Source organism: Hylaeus volcanicus, chromosome 3 (genome assembly GCF_026283585.1).
Source record: "Hylaeus volcanicus isolate JK05 chromosome 3, UHH_iyHylVolc1.0_haploid, whole genome shotgun sequence".
Classification (NCBI taxonomy): domain Eukaryota; kingdom Metazoa; phylum Arthropoda; class Insecta; order Hymenoptera; family Colletidae; genus Hylaeus; species Hylaeus volcanicus.
In genome coordinates, this window is record NC_071978.1 from 30053030 (window position 1) to 30073618 (window position 20589).

The 20589-nt window shown below is 34.6% G+C and overlaps 4 protein-coding genes across 4 annotated transcripts; 1 reads left to right on the forward strand and 3 right to left on the reverse strand.

The window, feature by feature from the left end:
• Positions 1–188: 188 nt before the first annotated feature.
• On the forward strand, positions 189–6015 carry LOC128873354 (uncharacterized). The gene is made up of 10 exons (XM_054116882.1): positions 189–307; positions 824–1046; positions 1619–1903; positions 2147–2429; positions 2596–2797; positions 3078–3262; positions 3625–3835; positions 4283–4501; positions 4869–5102; positions 5639–6015. Exons 1-10 carry the CDS (start codon positions 259–261, stop codon positions 5806–5808), a joined length of 2061 nt encoding a protein of 686 aa, XP_053972857.1. The 5' UTR covers positions 189–258; the 3' UTR covers positions 5809–6015.
• A 540-nt stretch (positions 6016–6555) lies between these two features.
• LOC128873637 (chymotrypsin-2-like) lies at positions 6556–11167 on the reverse strand. The gene is made up of 5 exons (XM_054117336.1): positions 11157–11167; positions 9871–10047; positions 8567–8813; positions 8079–8213; positions 6556–7609 (listed from the first exon to the last, which is right to left on the reverse strand). Exons 1-5 carry the CDS (start codon positions 11165–11167, stop codon positions 7373–7375), a joined length of 807 nt encoding a protein of 268 aa, XP_053973311.1. The 3' UTR covers positions 6556–7372.
• A 563-nt stretch (positions 11168–11730) lies between these two features.
• LOC128873638 (transmembrane protease serine 9-like) lies at positions 11731–19960 on the reverse strand. The gene is made up of 15 exons (XM_054117337.1): positions 19836–19960; positions 19597–19747; positions 19258–19504; positions 18826–18963; positions 18530–18713; positions 16143–16235; positions 15432–15582; positions 14900–15149; positions 14617–14763; positions 14303–14541; positions 13605–13663; positions 13019–13169; positions 12619–12868; positions 12390–12536; positions 11731–12075 (listed from the first exon to the last, which is right to left on the reverse strand). The coding sequence occupies exons 1-15, from the start codon at positions 19885–19887 to the stop codon at positions 11830–11832; spliced, it is 2505 nt and encodes an 834-aa protein (XP_053973312.1). The 5' UTR covers positions 19888–19960; the 3' UTR covers positions 11731–11829.
• Positions 14244–16300, reverse strand: LOC128873546 (chymotrypsin-1-like). The gene is made up of 5 exons (XM_054117172.1): positions 16143–16300; positions 15432–15582; positions 14900–15149; positions 14617–14763; positions 14244–14541 (listed from the first exon to the last, which is right to left on the reverse strand). Exons 1-5 carry the CDS (start codon positions 16192–16194, stop codon positions 14296–14298), a joined length of 846 nt encoding a protein of 281 aa, XP_053973147.1. The 5' UTR covers positions 16195–16300; the 3' UTR covers positions 14244–14295.
• Positions 19961–20589: the final 629 nt, after the last annotated feature.

Consider the following 20589-nt stretch of genomic DNA (forward strand, 5'->3'; position numbering starts at 1 on the left):
CAGTTTAGGCACAATAGTAAACGAATCTTGCTTTTATTATGTTTTTACCTTGACGTTGTTCTTAAACTTAATGAATCTTGGAACTTAAGTGTTGAGGACACAGATCACGTTTACTCAACTGTGCTTACATATGCTTTCAAAACTGCCTTAATCAACAAAATATTATGAAGTATAATTCATCATGATAACTGCAAACGATTATGACAGATGTATATAAGATGAGAGTCGAAATGGAGATCAATTGAACAAGTCACCGCGATGAACGTCATTTGGAGAATACTAATTTGTGCAATACTTGTGGCACATGGTGTGAACATTTTATTCATATAATAATATTTTATCTAATTTTCTAAGACAATTCAATACAAAGTGTACATAGAGTGTGTTAAAACAGGATTCTATATTTATTTTCCGCATTAAATATATCAATACAAAATTATATAATATAATTTATTATTAAAAATTCCCCAAATTTTGAAAAATGTAACATAAATGTATGAAGTTTTTCCTAAGCGGTTAATAAAAAAGCAAATTATTTATAAGACTTTTACCAATCAGTTATTTGCACGACATAAAATTGCTTATGAAATAAACGCCTGATAAATGAATGGAAAAATTGATTAAATTCTGATTTACGTATGTAGCGTATTTTCGAACGATTTTTTGTTAAAAATAATTTTCATCGACCATCGATATGTAACTAAAACGTCAACTAGCGTTTACGCATAAACGAGTTAATTGCATTAAGAAAATAATTTGCATAAGTAAATAATGGATATTATCGATGGGGCATAATCCTTTTTATTAACACGCTTGTCCTCAGTTTCAGCCAAGAATAAAACATGCAAATCCAAGATTGTGGGTGGTTATGCGGCTGGAGTGAGTGGCATGCCCCCGATCGACGAAAGATCTTGCGAAAATGACGAGCTTCGTAAAGATAAATGCTTATCAAACGCTGTCGAATGCGCTCGTACGTGTCGTAAAGGTGGAAAACCGAAAACTTGTTATTACAAATTCGTGGTCGAACGTTATCCCGTTAATGGCAGGTAATTGGATTCGAGAAATTTTGATTTTGCTAACCACGTTGCCTGGCTCCGAAACAATTTTCATTTCATTAGTAAGAAATTGCAGAAAAGGCGAACAGAGTAAATGCCTCTGAAATCTGTACATTGGTTGCATTATGTGATGTTAGAAATACTAGATTAGAAGATATTTGGTAAAAAGAATTTGAGTTAAAAGTATGATGATATATTATAACAGATTCTCTGGAGAGGGCAATGAATATTAAGAAAAAAAAAATATATATATATATATTTTTTACCAAAGGCACTGAGATGTAAAATCTTTGGAAGAGATTTCAATACCTTCAATTTGCGAAATAAGCGAGTTGCTTATTTCGAGACAATACTGTCCTATTATATTAATTGTAGAATGTTCAACATGCATTACGCATATTTTTTGTATGCATAAAATTCGCAGTCTGGTAATAAGGGTATAAAAGTTATAAGGAGATTTCAATGTCTTCAATTTATAGTAAACAGCCATCCACCCTGAATATTCCCATAAATATTACGACAAAATTACACGGAATTTTCTTTGTCTTTTTTTTTTTTCACAGCGCGTGCGATCTTTGTACTCCAAATATTACCAATAGCATCTGTGCCAATTGCCAGTGCGTACCTGGTAACGGTGTGCAACGTATGGGACTAATAGTAAATAGAATGTTACCTGGACCGAGCATACAAGTATGTCTAGGAGATCGAATCGTGGTCGACGTTCAGAATAATATAAAGGAGGACGCGATAACTATCCACTGGCATGGTTTATACCAAAAGAACACTCAATATTACGATGGGGTGCCTATGGTGACACAGTGTCCAATTGTATTTAAAAATACCTTTAGGTAATTAAATTGAAATTAATCTAATCATTCTTGTACGAACGAACTTTATCGTGCGTTTAGTGTTCAATTTAATATACACGAATTTATGCATTGCAACGATAGAAACGTTAGTGGTTCGATGGAAAAGTTGTAATAAAATAATGATACAGTCTGCCATGTTTAGCGTAGAAATTAAGATACGCGAATTTACATATTGTAACGATAGAAACTCTTAATGATAATTATAAATGGTATTCTCTTCAGGTACCAATTTGACGCGAATAACAGTGGTAGCCACTTCTGGCACGCTCACACCGGGTTAAACAAGATGGACGGTATTCAAGGGCCATTAATCGTACGAGAACCAACAGAAAACGAACCCAATCGTGACCTTTATAATTTCGATTTAGCGAATCATGTGATTTTTTTGACCGATTGGATGAATGAAGCAGCTACCGAGCGAGCACCTGGCCGTAATAGTGCTGGTGTTATCGGTCAGTCACCTGATTCAGTATTAATCAATGGAAAAGGGAGATCTTTTGTAAATGTACGTTATCTATCATTATATCAAGCATTCTGAAATATACCTATAAACTAAATGTTGTTTCGCTCAAGGGAGCATGCTCAGTCAGAATTTTACGTGGAACTTTTAAAAAATACAAAAGACGCGTTTATACTTTTTAACGTGTTGTTCCTTAATGATTATGTTACAGACTCCCTGGAACCAAAGGTCAAACGCTTCCTTAGAAGTTATCACCGTAGAAGCAAATAAGCGTTATCGTTTTCGTTTAATTAATTCTTTCTGTACCGTTTGCCCGGTTCTTTTGACTATAGAAAGACATAATCTAACCGCGATCGCGACGGATGGCATCGCAACGGATCCTGTTACGGTTACGTCTATCATTTCCTTCGCAGGTATACAAATCGAAGCATATGCGAGTTTATATTTACATTTCTATTCGAAACATAAACAAAAATTAAATTCGTTAACAATTCGTGGAATGAAAAAGTTTCGAGTATTTACGAGAAGAGTGCATACTATTAAAACATATTAATATCAAGATATAAGAACAATTAATACAATTAATTACATCAAATAAGTTAAAAATAATGTATCTAGGGGTATGTGTATGTTCTTTATGTGCTATTTGCATATGAAAATTAATTAAAAAATGTACCCTTTCCTTCCTTGCAGCGGAAAGGTATGATTTTGTTATACATACGAATCAAAAGCCTGGCGCCTATTGGATACAGGCCCGCCTACAGCAACCCTGCGCGGAAAGCGGGATTCAGCAGCTAGCTGTATTGCAATATTTAAATGCATCTACCACGCCAATGAGAGCCGCACCTACTTTCGATAATGCACTTCCAATGGGAATTGTAAGCCATTTTTTTATGTTCCACGTAACGTTGCAATAATACAAGACGTGTAAGTTGTAAGTTTAAAAAAGTTAAGATTTGAAATTTAACAAACTATTAGAGTTCACAACGACGTGTCGGCTCTATGGATTTTGGCTCTCTCCAAGCCAACCTTACGTTCTAAACTATAAAATTATTATTATTACAGAGGGAGTTACTATCATGTTCTAATAATAATTAATCTAGACTAACGTCACCTTGACTCTTACATTGCTGCAAGATAAACATGTTAAATGTTTTTAATAGAAGCCTATTCTAAGACAAATATCGTAGCCAAGCAACTAATGTGGTTTGAAATACAGACAATCCTTTTGTCGTGGTAGGTTTTGAATCCAGTATATGGCGACTGCCGTAATCCACGTCCTGATGCAATTTGCATAAGCGATCTCAGAATTGCGAGAGTAAACGCAAAGTGTTCGGACGACAAAGACATTGGAAAGCCAGAAGCGGACGTGAAATTGTATATGGGCATGGGGTTCAACGATTTTACACCGCAGAAGTTCTACGAAGCTAACAATTACAGAGATTTTGTAGGTAGGACGCGATCTTAATAATATTTGGAAATACTACGAAAATATTCCAAGAATCAATACTAATCTTGGTATAAAATATTCTAAATGTTATATACGATATCATATATTATCATATATCGTCATGTATAATATAATATTTTTCATCTGTTTAGCTAGATAATTTTTCTTCGTCTATGTCAACAGAATTTTTTTTTTTTTTTATTATAGTAAAGAGCTCATATGTTCGAATTCCATTAATATTTTTCACATATACCTTTAATTCGTAGAGCTCTTACTTCACCTGTCTTCGTAATTGATCATTTCTGTCCTATTTCTTTATTATTGTTCTTGTTCGCCATTTCTTTAGAGTATTTATAATTTTAATTTTATATTCATTATACATTGTACTTATGTATACGAGAAAACATATTGTTCAATGAATAACATCCTCTTTGAATTTCTGTAATAGTTCCTATAACAGGAAAGGTTTCCAACGCTATGCTGGGCAACATAACGTACGCCTTTCCACCTTCCCCGCCACTCTCGCAGCTCGAGGACCTTCCGCACGATCAATTTTGCAATGCGGAGAATATGCCAACCAGTTGCAACAATACTGAATCTTGCACGTGCACCCATGTAATAAAGCTTCCCTTGAACAGTATCGTGGAAATTGTTTTGGTCGATGAGTGTAAGTAATCGGGCCCCATAACGCAACAATTAAATACAGACACTGTCGTGTACCTTATGATTCAGCAAGTCAACAGTATTTCGTCATAAAATCAAATTTGAGTAGCAAGAAAATTATTACACGTTTGTCTAAATGATCTGCATATGCCGTAAACAAACTGTGGGTATAATTTTTGAAGTTAATAGTTCTAATAATAAGTTATACGATAAACTGTTCCAAAACAATGAAGCAAAAATATTACTGGAAACATATTTTTATTCCAGTGTATCGATACGATCGTATCATTTTTTTTTCTGAGAGACTGTATGAGTATGTAAATTCATACGACTGATTGGATAATAAAAATACATTTTTACAATAATTTCAGCACAGTTCACGCTTATGCATCCTATCCATCTTCACGGACACTCGTTCAGAGTTTTGAGCATGGGGCAACCTTTGGGTGTCTTTACGTCCGAGACAGCAATGAGTATAAATTATATAAGGCAACTTGACGAAAGCGGAGAATTAGAGAGGAATTTTAACGATCCTCCAGGCAAAGATACAATTCCAGTACCAGATAATGGATTCGTCGTAATCAGATTCCGTACGAATAATCCAGGTACGCTCCACAGGCTTATAAATACGAGGTGTTTATATATTTGGCAATCCTCATAAGAAGGTGATTCTACAAGCCAAAATTATGAAATAATTTCGAATACTGAAATTATGTTCAAGTCATTGTGTCCGAGTTATTAATTACCGAAAAGTCTCAATTCCATAAATTAATTCCACGAAACATTCATATTTTCATGAACGAGTATTAGAAATTATTAATTAGTGAAAGTACGCGAAAAAATAAAAATTTCTTTTGGTTTCTTCTTTATTCTAGATGATAAAGAAAAACTTTATTTACCTTCTTTCTATATAACTTAATTCTCCTCAAAATTAAAATAGATTTTCCGATCACATATACAAGATGCATATCAGAAAAATAAAAAGTCATTGTAATGTACTCGTCGTTATCTCGAGTTAAGAGTATAAATAGCTTCATTGAAACTTTTCAGTCGTTTGCTTATTGTATACGTATAGATAGATATATTTGCGTTTACTATTCGTAGTTGATTAATCAGATCGATGAAATTTTCCATTGTATAGGATTTTGGTTGTTGCACTGTCACTTCGTTTATCATCAGTCAATCGGTATGGAACTCATTCTGAACATGGGATCGCCAATGGATTGGCCACCTGTTCCACCCAACTTCCCGAAATGTGGCAATTATATGCCGCCGATTCGCCATAAGCACGGATCCAAGGCGAAGAAGTAATAAACGAAAATGCACTCAGGTCACGGAATGTTACTCTTTCTTGAATTTTTAAAGTTGCATCCATCCATTTGGATTATTAACAACTATGTTAACTTAAACGTTTTTTCTTTCCTCTTAACTCCTTTCAATGTATAATTACTGATTATATAGAGGACATCGAATCGAAAAAGAAAATGTATCAATTCGACGAATTAATAAATAAAATACATCGAAGTGTCGATTTTTTAAAAGGTACTCCATTTTCCCGTCATTTTGTTCTAAATTGATTAATTTTTTCCTCGAAGTAAATTAATTATTCGTCGACGCAGGCCAACAACAATTTTTAGATGATTGTGTTCAGGAAAATTGATAAAATTAGTAATTTAACGTAACAAAATTACCAGAAAATATTCCTAATTAACCTATACATATAAACGATTAATTCATTAACGAATATTTCATTTATTACGCAAGCATAAAATTCTTCTTATTCAATGGATTCCACGAAAAACATCGCGTCCTTCACGCCCGATCTGCATCGCAAAAATTCGCACGGTATACACACAGTATTACCCGCGTATAAATCAAAAAGACTTTTTCCGTTTTACAGCGTCAGATTTCGTTATCGCGATGCAAGGAATCAATTTGCTTACTCACCCAAAATATTAATGGTATCTTTCTTTGCGCGCGAGAGCGTGTTTGTGACGTCACGATGCAAAGTAGCGATGAAAAAAAAATCTATCTCACCTTTTTAATAACGCAAAATGAAAAATCGTTTTTCTTACTATTCAATGTATGTATAATAATAGATTATAGATACAGATACAGATAGACAATAGATACTTCGCATAGTGTAATTTCCAAGGAAATCATTGCGCTACAAGTATTTCCTGTATTCCGTGCATTCAAATTACTCACGAAGTGATCTTGAATTCTGAGGGAAAAACATATTTGTGTCCCAGTGGCATATCGTCTAACTAGATTGTGTAGTAAGTATTACGATCACGCCAGTAGATAAATCCTTTCACGAGTAAGACCATAGGTACCTCTAAAATGTATACGTTTAGGAAACGTTTAATATCGATACATATTTAACAAACATAGAGCATTAGGATTTTTGATGTTTCAGAGTCTTATGGAAATTTTTCACTCATTTTTTTCATTCAAATTTTTCACTTCAGACAGTCATCTTAAAATGAAATAAATAAACGTTACTATGACTACGAGTCGATTCTTGTACATGCTAAAAGTGTAACAATGTTGCAGCCTTATCAGAATTCACGAATCTTATCTAGAATTATTTTTTTCAACGTCTCATCTTTGGAATAAAAGTGTTTAATTCCAGTCACTCGTGATCGTCAACGTGATATTTGAAATTGTAAACCCTATATCTAACGTACCCCTAAATTTAATGGAAAAATATTCGCACACTTTTGATACGCTGTATACCAAACCTATTCAAATAATCGCTATGCTTAGGACTGAATCTACATATACGTGTTAATTCCATTTTTTATGTTTGATTTCGATTGTTAATACACATGTTGCACGAGCTTGCGTTTGAAGTTAAACGAAAAATGTACTTTTATAAGGTCGAGCGCAAGTACGCTACAAGAGTTGTCATCGCGAACAATAGTAATCTGTTACGAGACGTGTCATATTGGGTGTTGGCTGAACTAGACGTGGTAGTGTGTAAATTTATCCAACTAATGTAAGAGTGTACTCTGGTGTACACGTCAGGAGCGCTTGACGTACAATCAAAGCTGTACGAAACGATTCCGACTTGTACACCATCTACGACCAGAGGACCACCGGAGTCACCCTGAAATAAATAAAGAGTGATTTAGTCTTCTATACTAATTATACTTATATATACTGATCTATACTAATCTATGCTAATATTACAAAGAAGAAACATTGTTTACATGTAGATAACACTAATACTATACAAATCTATACCAGTATTACATACAAAGAGGAAAAATCGTTTCGTACGTTGCGAGTGATCTTTGGAACTACCGAACCGATTCATAAAATTATTGAAGGAATCGGAAGCTGCAACATCCCCCGAGTAACGCAGACAACCTTTTTTATTTCGATAAGAATGAATTTTCCATTAGGAATCTGAATAGTTAGAAAACTTGTGTCGATACGAAATATCGATCGTAACATGTTGGTTACGGGATAGCTTAACGAAAGATTTTACGTGCGAGCAAGTCACGAAAATCGATTGTATCACTTTCATCGACGAGTAAAATTAATTACGTGAAAATACGAGATGTGGTACGTACATAGCAAGCGCTCGTGTTCTCAGTCAGCGCGCAAATTTTTGTGTCGTCCACTTCCGGGAATATTTTCTGGCATGATTCTTGTGATACTACAATCGTGTAGAGTTCATGCAACGTGGATGGAATCGGGCCTTCGTCCTAAATAAACAAAAATACAAAAACAAAAACAAAAATAGAAATGAACAAATGGTAAAGAAACTGATAATAATAGACTGTTGTGCCATGTAGATTAATATAATCATGCATACAGAAATGACATATTAACCAGTGGGATTTCGTATGAATTAATTTAGTAAAATTAGTTGTTATTAATTAGGAAGAGGGAGGGATGGGCGAGGTGTAAAGGTAAAAAGAAAGAAAGTGTAAGAGATGGAGGAAGTTGAAATGTAACAGTGTAACCCCCAAGGGGGTAAATAAAGAATGCATATATAGTACATTATTATAAATAAGTTATTGTTTTAGTATTTAAAATAACTGGTATCGTAACTTACAGATAATCTTCCCCAACCAGTGACAACAGCAACTTCACCTGAAGGAATGTCAAACACAGGCGCAAGACGGATCGGTTGAACTGTTTCACTTAGCACAATTTTTTTGTTCACGCGTATTAAACCGATATCATTGACTAGCTCATGGTAGTAGCCATTATGCCAAATTAATTTATCGACATTATAAATATCTCCATTGTGTTTTAAATAATTGGTTCCAACAACAACTGTCATTGCGTTTGCTGATCTCCTGTAAAATTAGGTCGTATCATTATCAGAATATTTATCTATTTTATTTATATTCTATTCGACTGTCGAAGCATCGCAAATAAAAATATATAGCTGTCAGTACATAATTCTAAACGTGAAATTATTAAACGATCCGAAGAAGTGGAGTTTATTTTTCATGTTTCTTCATGTTTCGTTCCATCGAATTACATTATAATAATTTCAAAAAAGTATTCAATTTTAATCGTTCGATATTAAATACAATTTCATTCTATGATTCAGATTCAAATTATAATCTAACTTGTAACAGATAAAGCATTCATTACGTTTCATTTATTACTTGGAAGTTGTACGTACATAAGAATTGTGTTTATCTACGTGTGTGACGTTATCAGTAAAGGTGTTGATTCCAACGTAATTCATTAATTCACTAATTATTTCTACTGTTTGGCAACGTTTCTGCAACGTCATAATAATTATACGAATTGTGCTTTCATTTTGGGATTCCATTTTTTGATAAGCAAATATCATAAATATTACACGCTTTTGAGTGATTAATTATTTAATATACTACTTGTAATGAATGATTCGTTTAGGTATACTTATGTCAGAATAGGTACAGATTAAGGTCGTTTAGGTATACGTATGTCAGAATAGATATAGATTAACCTTATCGAACATCGAACTTCTAAGAACTTTCAAAAATTAAGGCTGGCCAATCTAATTTATTTGTTATCGAAATTAAATATACAAGGCGCCTTGAATAAAGTATCATAAGCTGTTTTCTTAGAAACTGATAAAGTTATCGATTTCATTTTTGTACAGGAGATAATCATTTATTGCTTAACAAAATTGATTCAGAAAAGTGCTCTAAAATTTTGTTATATAGATAGATGAATTAGGTTTATTGGGTATAGTAGGTACATTAGCTTAGGATAAAACGACTTTTAACTAGGGATGATCGTTTCTCAAAAGATAAATTTCTTTTAAATTTTTCTAAAATCTCTTCTTCTCTAATTTTGGACATCACGCTAGTTGAATATTAAATTTTCCAATATTCCGCGTTAAGAGAAACTTACTCGTAAATGCAGTGAGCAGCCGTGAGGATAAAGCGTTCGGTAATGATGGATCCGCCACATTTAAAACTATTGTTATACCAAATCGATGCTTGGTAAGGATATCTTCCCACATTGGCGATCTTGCCACCTTGGATTCGTGGCTCCAAACCTGAAATAGAAAGAACGAATAGCAGAATACTAGAATGTCAAAAAGAATGCGAATCAAAAGAGCGCAATGATCATACTGCGGATGTTTATGCAAATTAAAATTTCCATAGATACAGAAGAGGATCCGAAAGTTAAATGAAAGTGCGTATTATATTCTAAATGTGTGTATCGTGTTATACATTTTTTCATTTGTTCAAATTTTCACGGATTTCTTTATGTTTCCATTTGCCATAAATGCATAAACATCCGCAGTCTGTTATCGATGACAAGGTCGTGGTAAATCCGTTTCAGTAATTCGAAGAAGAGGGCTCCAGAAAGTTTTAAGTCTTTCGATTATAAAACATAAACTGTTAAAGATTTATTTTTTGCACGACATACACTATCTGGATTCGACAAACAATGTAGATTAAAGAAATTTACCATTGACGACGATAGTCGAGCCGAGGATTAGAAGAACGCCTAACGTATTCATGGTGAAAGAAACTGAAAGACCGACAGATTATTTTTATTAATTTATCTACGCGTATATGTCGAATTTATCGATTAGAATGACTAAAGTGTACGGAATGATAAAACTGACCGTCACTTATCTCACACGAATTATTTTTCACCAATTGTAAATGGTATTTCGTGTAGTATTTAGAGAAGACTGGGATCAATTGAAATATGGGTCAATAGAAACGAGTTAAATAACTTAAGGATGGTTAGTGATAGGGATTAAACAATTGGCACTGTTAATAATTACCGTAACTGTTTTGAGAAATTAATACTCAGTGGCTAAAGACAATATGTAGGTATTAAAATGTATGGAAAGTTTGAAAAATTCTTTCGACGAATATTTTGAATCGCGATTGTTACCAACATTTAAACGTACGCCAAATGTTACTGTATGCATTACAAATGTCTTATTAATTATTCGAATGTTCCTTGATAATGTAAAATTTATGAACACGATAATTATTAAAAATTTAAAGAAAACGTAAGAAGGACAGCTTAGTATATTTTGCAACGTGTTTTAGTTTCTGTGATATTATTAATTTTGGGATTTCCATGATTCCATGCGTTTTCGTTGTTTCAAGTTATCTGACAGATTAAATAAAATGATATTCAAATTTCTTACGAAAACGCAGTTTTTTTACAGTATCGCCATCTAGCGCCGAATAACCCGAATTAACTTCGGAGTTTGGTCAGCGCCTCTATCGGGAAAACGCCCAAGTTTGTCGTGTAATAGTTCCTATTTGTACAGCTAGATGGCGCCATTTGTATCATTTACCGACAATGGAGTGATGAACCCACTGTCGGTAAATGACACAAATGGCGCCATCTAGCGATCTTGAATAGTTCCTATTTGTACAGCTATCTAGCCATCTAGCCATCTTGAATAGTTCCTATTTGTACAGCTAGATGGCGCCATTTGTATCATTTACCGACAATGGATTGATGAATCCACTGTCGGTAAATGACACAAATGGCGCCATCTAGCTGTACAAATAGGAACTATTCAACGACAAACTTCGACGTTTTCCCGATAGATGGCGATACTGTAAAAAACCGCGGTTTCGTAAGAAATTTGAATTATCTTGTTAAATATTATAATAATATAACTGGGTAATGTATAACAATGTAATATACAGTGTTATAATAAACAGAGGGGCATGTGAACATATGAGACGGCTCAATTTTCGCTAATAATAATAACCAATACTCGCATAATATTGTTACATTTACGAGTTTACTTGAAATTAATTAACATATCCAATGTTGAATCTTAAGGCACTATGGTAAATCAATAAAACGTGTGAATTAAGCCAGTTAGTAAATAAATTCTCGAGGTTCGATTTCGATGCTCTCGCTGTTATCTTGTACTTCTTCATCGGACATGTCCGCCTCAGATTGAGGCTCTTCGTCATCTTGGATGTAAGATTGTTGTTGTTTGATCCAGTTCAAGTAGGAGGATACTCTGGTGTACACATCAGGGCTTCCGACACCGCATGGGCGTCCGAAGGATACGATACCGATTTGGTGTCCGTTGGCGACGAGGGGGCCACCAGAGTCACCCTGAAATATCACAGAATACAGTTATTACAAATTTAATATGAATTTCTAATAGTTTCAAAAAAATTAAGTAGTGTTTTCGGTATCTTTTACGTAAAGTCACTACGAATGTTAACAATAATTAACTTGTTGAGCATTATAGAGCAGAAGTAATGTTTAGAATATTTGGAATATTTGGGATATTTGGGATATTTCACTGTCGTCACAGTGAATAAGAAATATTTTATAAATTTAAATTTACCCAATAAACCATTTACACTAAATGAGTGATATTATTCTGCCAGGCACATGTATCGTGAAAAGACGGTTTTACTTACGTTGCATGCGCCTTGTCCGACTTTGGTGAACGTGCAGATTTGAGTGCTTTGAACAACGGCTGTTCCTTTCCATGCCTGTTGGCACTTAGACATACCCTCGACGCGCAAGTCAACGTACTGCAATTTGTTGGGGATACTTCCTCCGGCCTGAAAAAAATCAACATTCAAATTTATTAGAAACAATCAAGGTAATTAAGGTAGGTCGAAATAGTAATAATCTATCACTGACCCTCAGGGTTCCCCATCCAGACAGAACGCAGGCAGCACCATCAGCGACATTTCCGCTGGCGAGTGGGATAGCTTTAACGTTGGCTTTGAAGGCAATCGGCTTGCTGACACGAAGCAGAGCAATGTCGTTGGCGATCGTTTGAGCATTGTAGCTTGGATGGGCTAGGCCACTTTCAACTGCGTAAGCATCTCCAGATTCGCTGACCAGGTTCGTTCCGGCGTGGACGGTAATGCTCTTAATGCTGGTCACTCTATAAACAAGAAAACATTCTCGATGTTGGTCTGTCAGTAATTAAAATCTATAGAGTTAAATGACTGAATTATATTCCTGTTTTCATAAATCGTGGTATTCGTAGATTAAACTGTATTTTCTTGTGCTTATTGAATTTCATAGGACTTACGCATTCACGCAGTGGGCTGCAGTAAGGATGTAACGAGAGCTGATGATGGACCCACCACAGAAGTGGCGTCCATTTAATCTCAGAGAAACTTGGTAGGGGAATTTTCCAACAGGTGCATCACTGCCTCCAACGATCTGGGTCTCGGGGAACCCTAAATGGACGGAATTACGCTACGATTAATTCTAATCATTAGTACTTTCATTTAAGGACATTCTTTAGTGATCTTAACTTCCACCTAGACAAGTGGTTCGTAACTTAAATTCCAGTTTTTAATATCACAGATAAATATGGAAGTTTAACTCTTACCAAAGTAATCCTAACATTGGAATTGTTTATTGGGGAAAAAAATAAAATTGTAAAATTATCTAACAATAAATATCCCTAATGTTCCTGTATTTAGTTTGTGTTGCAATTCAAAATATACTTCATCGATAGTTTATTTTATGTTTCATAAATAACAATTTTTAAAAAATAATTGCACATTTATATTAAGCGTTTAAACGTGTTTAACCGTAGTAAGAAATGTCCAATTTAAATAGAATACGATAAAATACAGGCAACTGATTGTATTAAGTGTTTTACTTACCGTAGGCGAAAGCCGCAAGGCTGAGCACAACAGCGAAGTTGAGCGCGTACATGATTGCACTAATCGTAGTACTGTAACTAGCAACTTGGAACGGATCTCTTTATATACATTCAAAAAGCTTGCGCTGCAACGATAAGGACGAAAAAGATATTAGATTCTTTTAAACATAAAACACTCGACAATTGATGGGATTGATTCCAAAGGCAAGGTGCAACGATTACCATTCAATATCATATTTTTCTAGAAAGTGGAAATAATTAAACTGATAACAAGTATCGTTTTGTAGTGTTTATTTTTCTGATATCGTTAGCGTTTTCTGGAGTGTAACAAGATTATAACGTTGCAAAGTTGTTGAATTTAATTGGATATAGTGTACTAAATATCATTAGTATTCGTAATGTATCCATTAAAATATGATTTTTTGACAGCTGTGACGAAATTACAAACATTTATAATGATTACGAGTTTACTTTGATTCTATTATTTGCTTATGTGCATTCTGTCATGTAATATCGATGATCATAATTGGAAAAATTATGACATATGTAAATATCAACCTTGATGATACGTGTCAGTGAACTGATATGTTAGGTTTGCGGGAAGTGAGGTATAAGAAACGATAAAAGACAATAATTTACGAGAAATATGTGTATTTATTAATGAATTATTGGAGAGGTAGAGTTTAAACAAGTTAGTACAGAGCAAATTCAGGTTGTTGTTCTTCTGCGATCATCACACTGTCGGGTTGCGATGGTTCTTCGACCATGTCCACGTCAGATTCCTCTTCGTCCTGAATGAGAGATTGTTGTCCTCTGATCCAGTTCAAGTAGGAGGATACTTTGGTGTACACATCAGGGCTTCCAAGACCGCATGGGCGTCCGAAGGATACGATACCGATTTGTTGGCCGTTGGCAACGAGAGGGCCGCCAGAGTCACCCTGAAACGTGGTAGAAGATAGTTATTACAAAGTCAACATGGATTTCAAATTGTTTAAAAAAAATGAGTCACTTACGTTGCATGCACCCTGTCCGACTCTGGTGAGCGTGCAGACTTGAGTGCTTTGAACACTGGCAGTACCTTTCCATGCTTGTTGGCATTTAGACAGAGACTCGACACGCAAGTTAGCGTACTGCAATTTGTTGGGGACAGATCCACCAGCCTGAAAATAATATCGATATCCAATTAGATTTTCGTTAAACACGCCCACTACATACATCCTACTTTATAATGTTTAGATTGAAGTCGTAGCGTATTGTCAATATTTCAAAGGTAACAATGATCTACATATTACTGACCTTCAGTGTTCCCCATCCAGATAGAACGCAGGATGATCCATCAGCGACGTTGCGGGAGGCCAGTCCGATAGATTTAACTTTAGCGTTGAAGGCAATATTCCTGTTGACGCGGATCACAGCAACATCGTTAGAAATCGTTCTGTCGTTGTAGTTGGGATGGGCTACGCCACTTTCGACATTGTAAACAGCTCCGGATTGGCTCAAAAGGTTTATTCCAACGTGGACGGTAGCGCGTCGGATGTCTGGCACTCTGCAATCAAAAATACGTTCCCAATTTAAATGATGGTAATTAAAATTGATGGAACAGGACAGGTAACTGTACCGTAAGCAAGTATTTGTTCATATTATAAACGTTTCGACCTGTTTTTGGCATTGTTAAGATACTAAAGCGACATTTGCAGATGTAGATGCAAGAAGATTCAGTATATATTAATATTTTATAATACTAGTGATGTAAATAAATAAAGATAGAATTTGTACAACAAGATGGATATTTATTGCAACTAGATAGACGAACAACCATGAAACTTACCCTTTCACGCAATGGGCAGCAGTGAGGATGTAGCGGCTGCTGATGATGGATCCACCACAGAAGTGGTTTCCGTTGTATTGAAGAGAGACTTGATAGGGGAATTTTCCAACAGGTGCGTCGTTGCCACCCACGATCTGGGTCCCTGGGAATCCTGCATCGACAAAAAAAAAAAAAACGCTATAGTCACATCTGCATTTATTTAACCATGTCTACCTCAAAAAGTAGAAAGAATTTTTACGGAATAAAAATTTCCTATTACAGGACACTTCGATTTCATTCAATTTTCTACATTACACTTAAACAAGTTGGGCATTTCGGATCTTGTTAATGTTAAGTAAAAAAAAAAAAGAAGTTTAAACGACTCACTAACGTCAATTGGACAAAGATGAAATTGACGAGTATTGTAATAACAATTTTAATTTTAAATAAACCAAGTAAATCGATTAAGTTTTTCTGCACAAATTTTAAATTTTATTGAAACAATGATATACATTTATATTATATATATATTTTATTGAAACAATGTATATGTATATATATACAATTTCTTTTTATATTACTGTGTACCATTAATGCATAAAATCCGCAGTTTGTTCATAAGATTGAGTATTTACGTGTACATTTTATACGTTTTTTATTTCAATAAGAAATGTTCAAATTTAATAGAATATCAAAAAATACAGAAAAATGGTGTATTGAATAATTACTTACCGTAAGCGGAAACCGCAAGGCAGAGCACGATGGCAACACTAAGCGTGTACATGATGGAAAAAATCCCAATGATGAAGTTACCAACTCCACGGTCTAATATATATACGATCCCGAAAGCGTACGATTTGACGTCAAAGAGGGGCAAACATTAAATTTTAGCGAAAAGACACTTGAAAATTCGGTACGTTTGATTGAAATCTTTAGATATAATTCTCAATTATCGATCGTCAGATCCTTATTAAACGAGGAAGTAATTAATCTGATAACGAGAATCACTTGTCACATTTTGCGTAGTTCTACAATAGATAGAACGTGTGAGAAATTTCTTTGATAATTTTTGTCGACAGATCGAATTTCAATCAGTAATTTAATCTTTCTATTACGAACGAATCAATTCTTTAATTAAGATTCACGACCAACTGCGAGATTAGCCCGAAATAGATAGATAGATAGCGTATAAATACTTATCGTGGCCTTTGTTTTTGTTGCATGAATAATATTTTGGTTTTTGGTTCGCATCGGGCGCCATCGACTTTCAGACGAATTTGAATTATTTAAAGACTAGAGGACCAGAGACAGACATCGATGAGAACACTGCGATTCCTTGATTTTATTTTATCCATATCTTAATTATTTATGTCCTGTTTATTCGCAACATTCGTGGAAAAGGATCTAAGCATTTCTGCATTGAATATTCGTACCCCTCATGGAAAAAAATTGGATAATGAACGAAACGAGCCCAATACAATGTTTATAACGTAATTAAGTATTCAATTGAAGTACCGTAATTAACAATTGCTCAGAAAACTACGAGACACGTTAAATACAGTTTTGTTTAATTAATTGTTACAGCGTGAGTCCTTTGTATAGCAACGCGATTTTCGCTGAATTTTTTATTAACGGATGATTAAAATCCTGATTAACTGCTCGAGATGTTATCTCTAATGTACGCAGTAACTAAAAAAATTGCTTGAACGAGATACGAAATCCCCATTACGTATCTATAATCAATTCGCGATCAAGAGCGACGCAGATATCGCTAATATTTTGTTCGTGACGATGAGATACATGAAGAAGTAGCTTCGAACGTCGATTATCTTCTTCAGCGCCTCGATGGAACTCGATCAAAACGTGTGCTATATATACGTAATTCCAAAGTACTTTATAAAGAATCTATTTTTTAATTGCAATCTGAAAAAAATGTTGAGGAAACAGAATTTCATTTCATAAGTAAAAGGGTGATTAAATTTGTTCACGACACTTAAAGGATATGTTTCACATATTAATTGAAATAACAAGTGGCATAAACTTGTGGGACGACTTCATAATAATTTGTAAATCGATTTGATATATTATACTCGAGTAAATACTTAACCTGTTCTCACGTCTGACAACTTCGTTTATTCTCAACCTTGGATAAAAATTCGTAATGAACATAACGAGGAGAAAAGCAATATTTTATAATTTATAAAACGATAGTAATTATTTTTAAATCATAATTATCATAAAATTCTATTATGTTGTTGTTGTACAAAATAATTTAGTGCTTATTTTATAATTATAGATACTTTTGAATTTACCATAAATTAATTAATAATGAATTATATTTCTACGTATGTGCAACAAACTGTGAAAAACAAACAAAACATTTATAAAAATATGGATGAACTTTATTACCAAATAAAGAATACAAATTTTTAATTCAATTGTAAGTCCGACGGATGACAATTTACGAACGAATTTGCGAATTGATCTACCAGCCTCGTTTATTATCTGAAATTAAATCTTACCAACTCGGGTTCTATTAGTAGTTACAAGAGCGTCGATAACATCTTATAATTTTGATAAGATTTTGATACTATTTCAATAGTCGATGGGGATTAAAATACTCGATTAATATGCGATTTAAAAGAATTCAAATGATATAGAAAATCGGATTTGTTTATTGCTCGTATCAATAAATCATTTAATCATCGAACAGGAAAGATGGACGTTTCAATTGTCGTGTGTTAATCATTTCTAGTAGATAAAGACCTAAACAAAGAAAACGTCAAAGAAATTACACGCTTGATGTACAATATCTCTTGACGTGTACACTTTATGCAAGCTCTTTAAACTATTGTCCTACATGTTAATCCTAAATAATTAATCGTCCATCTACTAGATGTCAATACGCTGTAAGAAACATCGACCACAAGTTTCCTTCAGTCGTCACTCCAAATGAACAATTTGTAAATACAGGGAAACACAGTCAACCTATTCAACATTATTGTGAAAATATATTTTATTGCAGAAAAATTCTTCAGTACATGTATTACAAAAACTTCATTGGCAAAAGTATTATTAAAGCCTAATGGAACAATTAGGAACGTGTAGTCAGGTGAGTCAGACTACGTCGCTTTCAAGCTGTTCTTCTTCTTCGTTCATAAGCAAAGTTTGCTGTTGGTCGATCCAGGACAAGAATGACGTTACTCTTGTGTATACGTCAGGGCTTCCAATACCGCATGGACGTCCGAAGGATACGATACCGATTTGTTGGCCGTTGGCAACAAGGGGGCCACCAGAGTCACCCTGCAAAATTGGACGATAGAAAATCGAAGTTAACCCAATATTCTCCAAATGCTATCGAACGTTCTACATTTTTCTAATACATATATATTTAAAAAAGAACGATTGAACTTACGTTGCATGCTCCCTCTCCGTATTTGGTGAGTGTGCAGATGTGAGACTCGCGCACATTCCAGTAGACCTGTTTGCATTTTGCCTGAGTTTCAACACGCAGATTTATGTACTGCAAGTTGTTGGGCAGACTTCCTCCGGCCTGAACAAAAATCGATTCAATTAGAATAAATAGAAAATAGTCAAATTGGTGTCACGTTCTTGCAACATTAATATCGCACCAATCCTTTTCATTATTTTTAATCAAACTCTTTATGTGAACATCGCACTTGTTTTTCTTTCTAATTAAACTCTCCATATTAACAATCTTTCTTTCTTGCTAACCAGATCCACCATATCGATGCTGCATTAATCTCGATAAAATAATTTTTCAACGAATAAACTAATTCACTTATTTCGTATTACTCGTATTGCATTTCTAAAATCGATCGCTCACCTTAAGCGTTCCCCATCCTGACAAGGTGCAGGATGATTCTTCAGCGACGTCCCTAGTGGCCAGTTTGATCGGTGAAACGTTTGCATTGAAAGAGATGTCCTTATTGACGCGAATTATAGCCACGTCGTTAACGAGAAGTAAACTGCTGAATTTGGCGTGGGCAGCAATCCTTTCCGCGTTATAAACAGTTCCGCTTGAGCTCAGGAGGTTTGTGCCAACGTGAACGGTTATGCTGCTGGGTGACTGCCTGTATACAATGGATAATAATAATAATAATAATTCTTTTACATATAGTTCTTAGTTATATAGTTCTTTTTCAATTAGTATCTGGAGACTTACCCCTGGACACAGTGAGCTGCAGTGAGGATGTAGCGTTTATTCAAAATAGATCCACCGCAGAAGTGGTTTCCATTTTTCCTGAGGGAAACTTGGTACGGAAACATTCCAGCCGGTGCATCTTTGCCGCCGACGATCTGGCCTCCAGGGAAGCCTAAATTAATCGAATTTATTTATGGATTTATTTAACGTTGAATTTTCTTGAATAAATGCAATTTGTTGTTGTATTTGTTTCTACTTACCGTACGCCGCGACTACGAGACCGAGCCCAAGAAGAATGTTTAAAGCGTTCATGATTGCAGAACTCCCAACTCTGTAACTGCCAACTGCATGCACCGATTTATATATGCGTCGGGTATGGATATTTCGCCGATAAGGATAAAAAAGAGATTACTGGATTTTGATCGATGTTGTGAATTAACGCAGACTACAGACACCGATGGTCTCGATCGTCAAAAATCCGGTAGATACGACAGCTGAGACAATGCGATATCCGTATCGGCGTGTATTGGATTACTTATGGATTAAGGAAGCAATCGGTATGAAAACCAGTACCATAACTAGCCGGCAGACGATATTTATGGATCAGCGGGACGATAGTGAATGTTCGACAGACACAAGGGCCGAAGGTTTGTGGTTGACAGGTATGTGGACACCTTCGATGAATAATTAATACACACCGTATGTTATCAGGATAAAAGTTTGTATTGTTAAATTTTATTTCAGATATGTGTTTAGGAACATTTAATACATTTAATCATTTTCAAGCTTAAAAATGGAATTTTCAGTGTATTTATTATATTGGTTTATATCGTAAACCACAAAATTTGCAGTTTATTAAATACAGAATTATAAATGAGTACTTGTTCAAACGTTTCAAATTTAAAATACGAATGTTTGAACAACGTTTGGACAAACGTATCGAACGAGATATCCATCGATAGTTGCAACAGCGTTGACGTCCCATTGTAATACAATTCCGTCACATTTTCATTA

Excerpts from the sequence above, each read along its gene's own strand:
- LOC128873354 (XM_054116882.1), top strand. The coding sequence starts at position 259 with ATGAACGTCATTTGGAGAATACTAATTTGTGCAATACTTGTGGCACAT. Across the intron at positions 308-823 it reads TGCAATACTTGTGGCACATG|TTTCAGCCAAGAATAAAACA; the intron begins GTGTGAACATTT and ends GCTTGTCCTCAG. Across the intron at positions 3,836-4,282 it reads CAATTACAGAGATTTTGTAG|TTCCTATAACAGGAAAGGTT; the intron begins GTAGGACGCGAT and ends TTTCTGTAATAG.
- LOC128873637 (XM_054117336.1), bottom strand. Across the intron at positions 8,214-8,566 it reads CTGGTTGGGGAAGATTATCT|GACGAAGGCCCGATTCCATC; the intron begins GTAAGTTACGAT and ends TTGTTTATTTAG. Across the intron at positions 7,610-8,078 it reads AGAACACGAGCGCTTGCTAT|GGTGACTCCGGTGGTCCTCT; the intron begins GTACGTACCACA and ends TATTTATTTCAG.
- LOC128873546 (XM_054117172.1), bottom strand. The coding sequence starts at position 16,194 with ATGTACACGCTTAGTGTTGCCATCGTGCTCTGCCTTGCGGTTTCCGCT. Across the intron at positions 15,583-16,142 it reads CCTTGCGGTTTCCGCTTACG|GATTCCCAGGGACCCAGATC; the intron begins GTAAGTAATTAT and ends TTGTCGATGCAG. Across the intron at positions 14,764-14,899 it reads CTGGATGGGGAACACTGAAG|GCTGGTGGATCTGTCCCCAA; the intron begins GTCAGTAATATG and ends TATTATTTTCAG.
- LOC128873638 (XM_054117337.1), bottom strand. The coding sequence starts at position 19,887 with ATGAACGCTTTAAACATTCTTCTTGGGCTCGGTCTCGTAGTCGCGGCG. Across the intron at positions 14,764-14,899 it reads CTGGATGGGGAACACTGAAG|GCTGGTGGATCTGTCCCCAA; the intron begins GTCAGTAATATG and ends TATTATTTTCAG. Across the intron at positions 13,170-13,604 it reads CCTTGCGGCTTTCGCCTACG|GGTTCCCCGAGACCCAGATC; the intron begins GTAAGTAAAACA and ends CCGTCCATTTAG.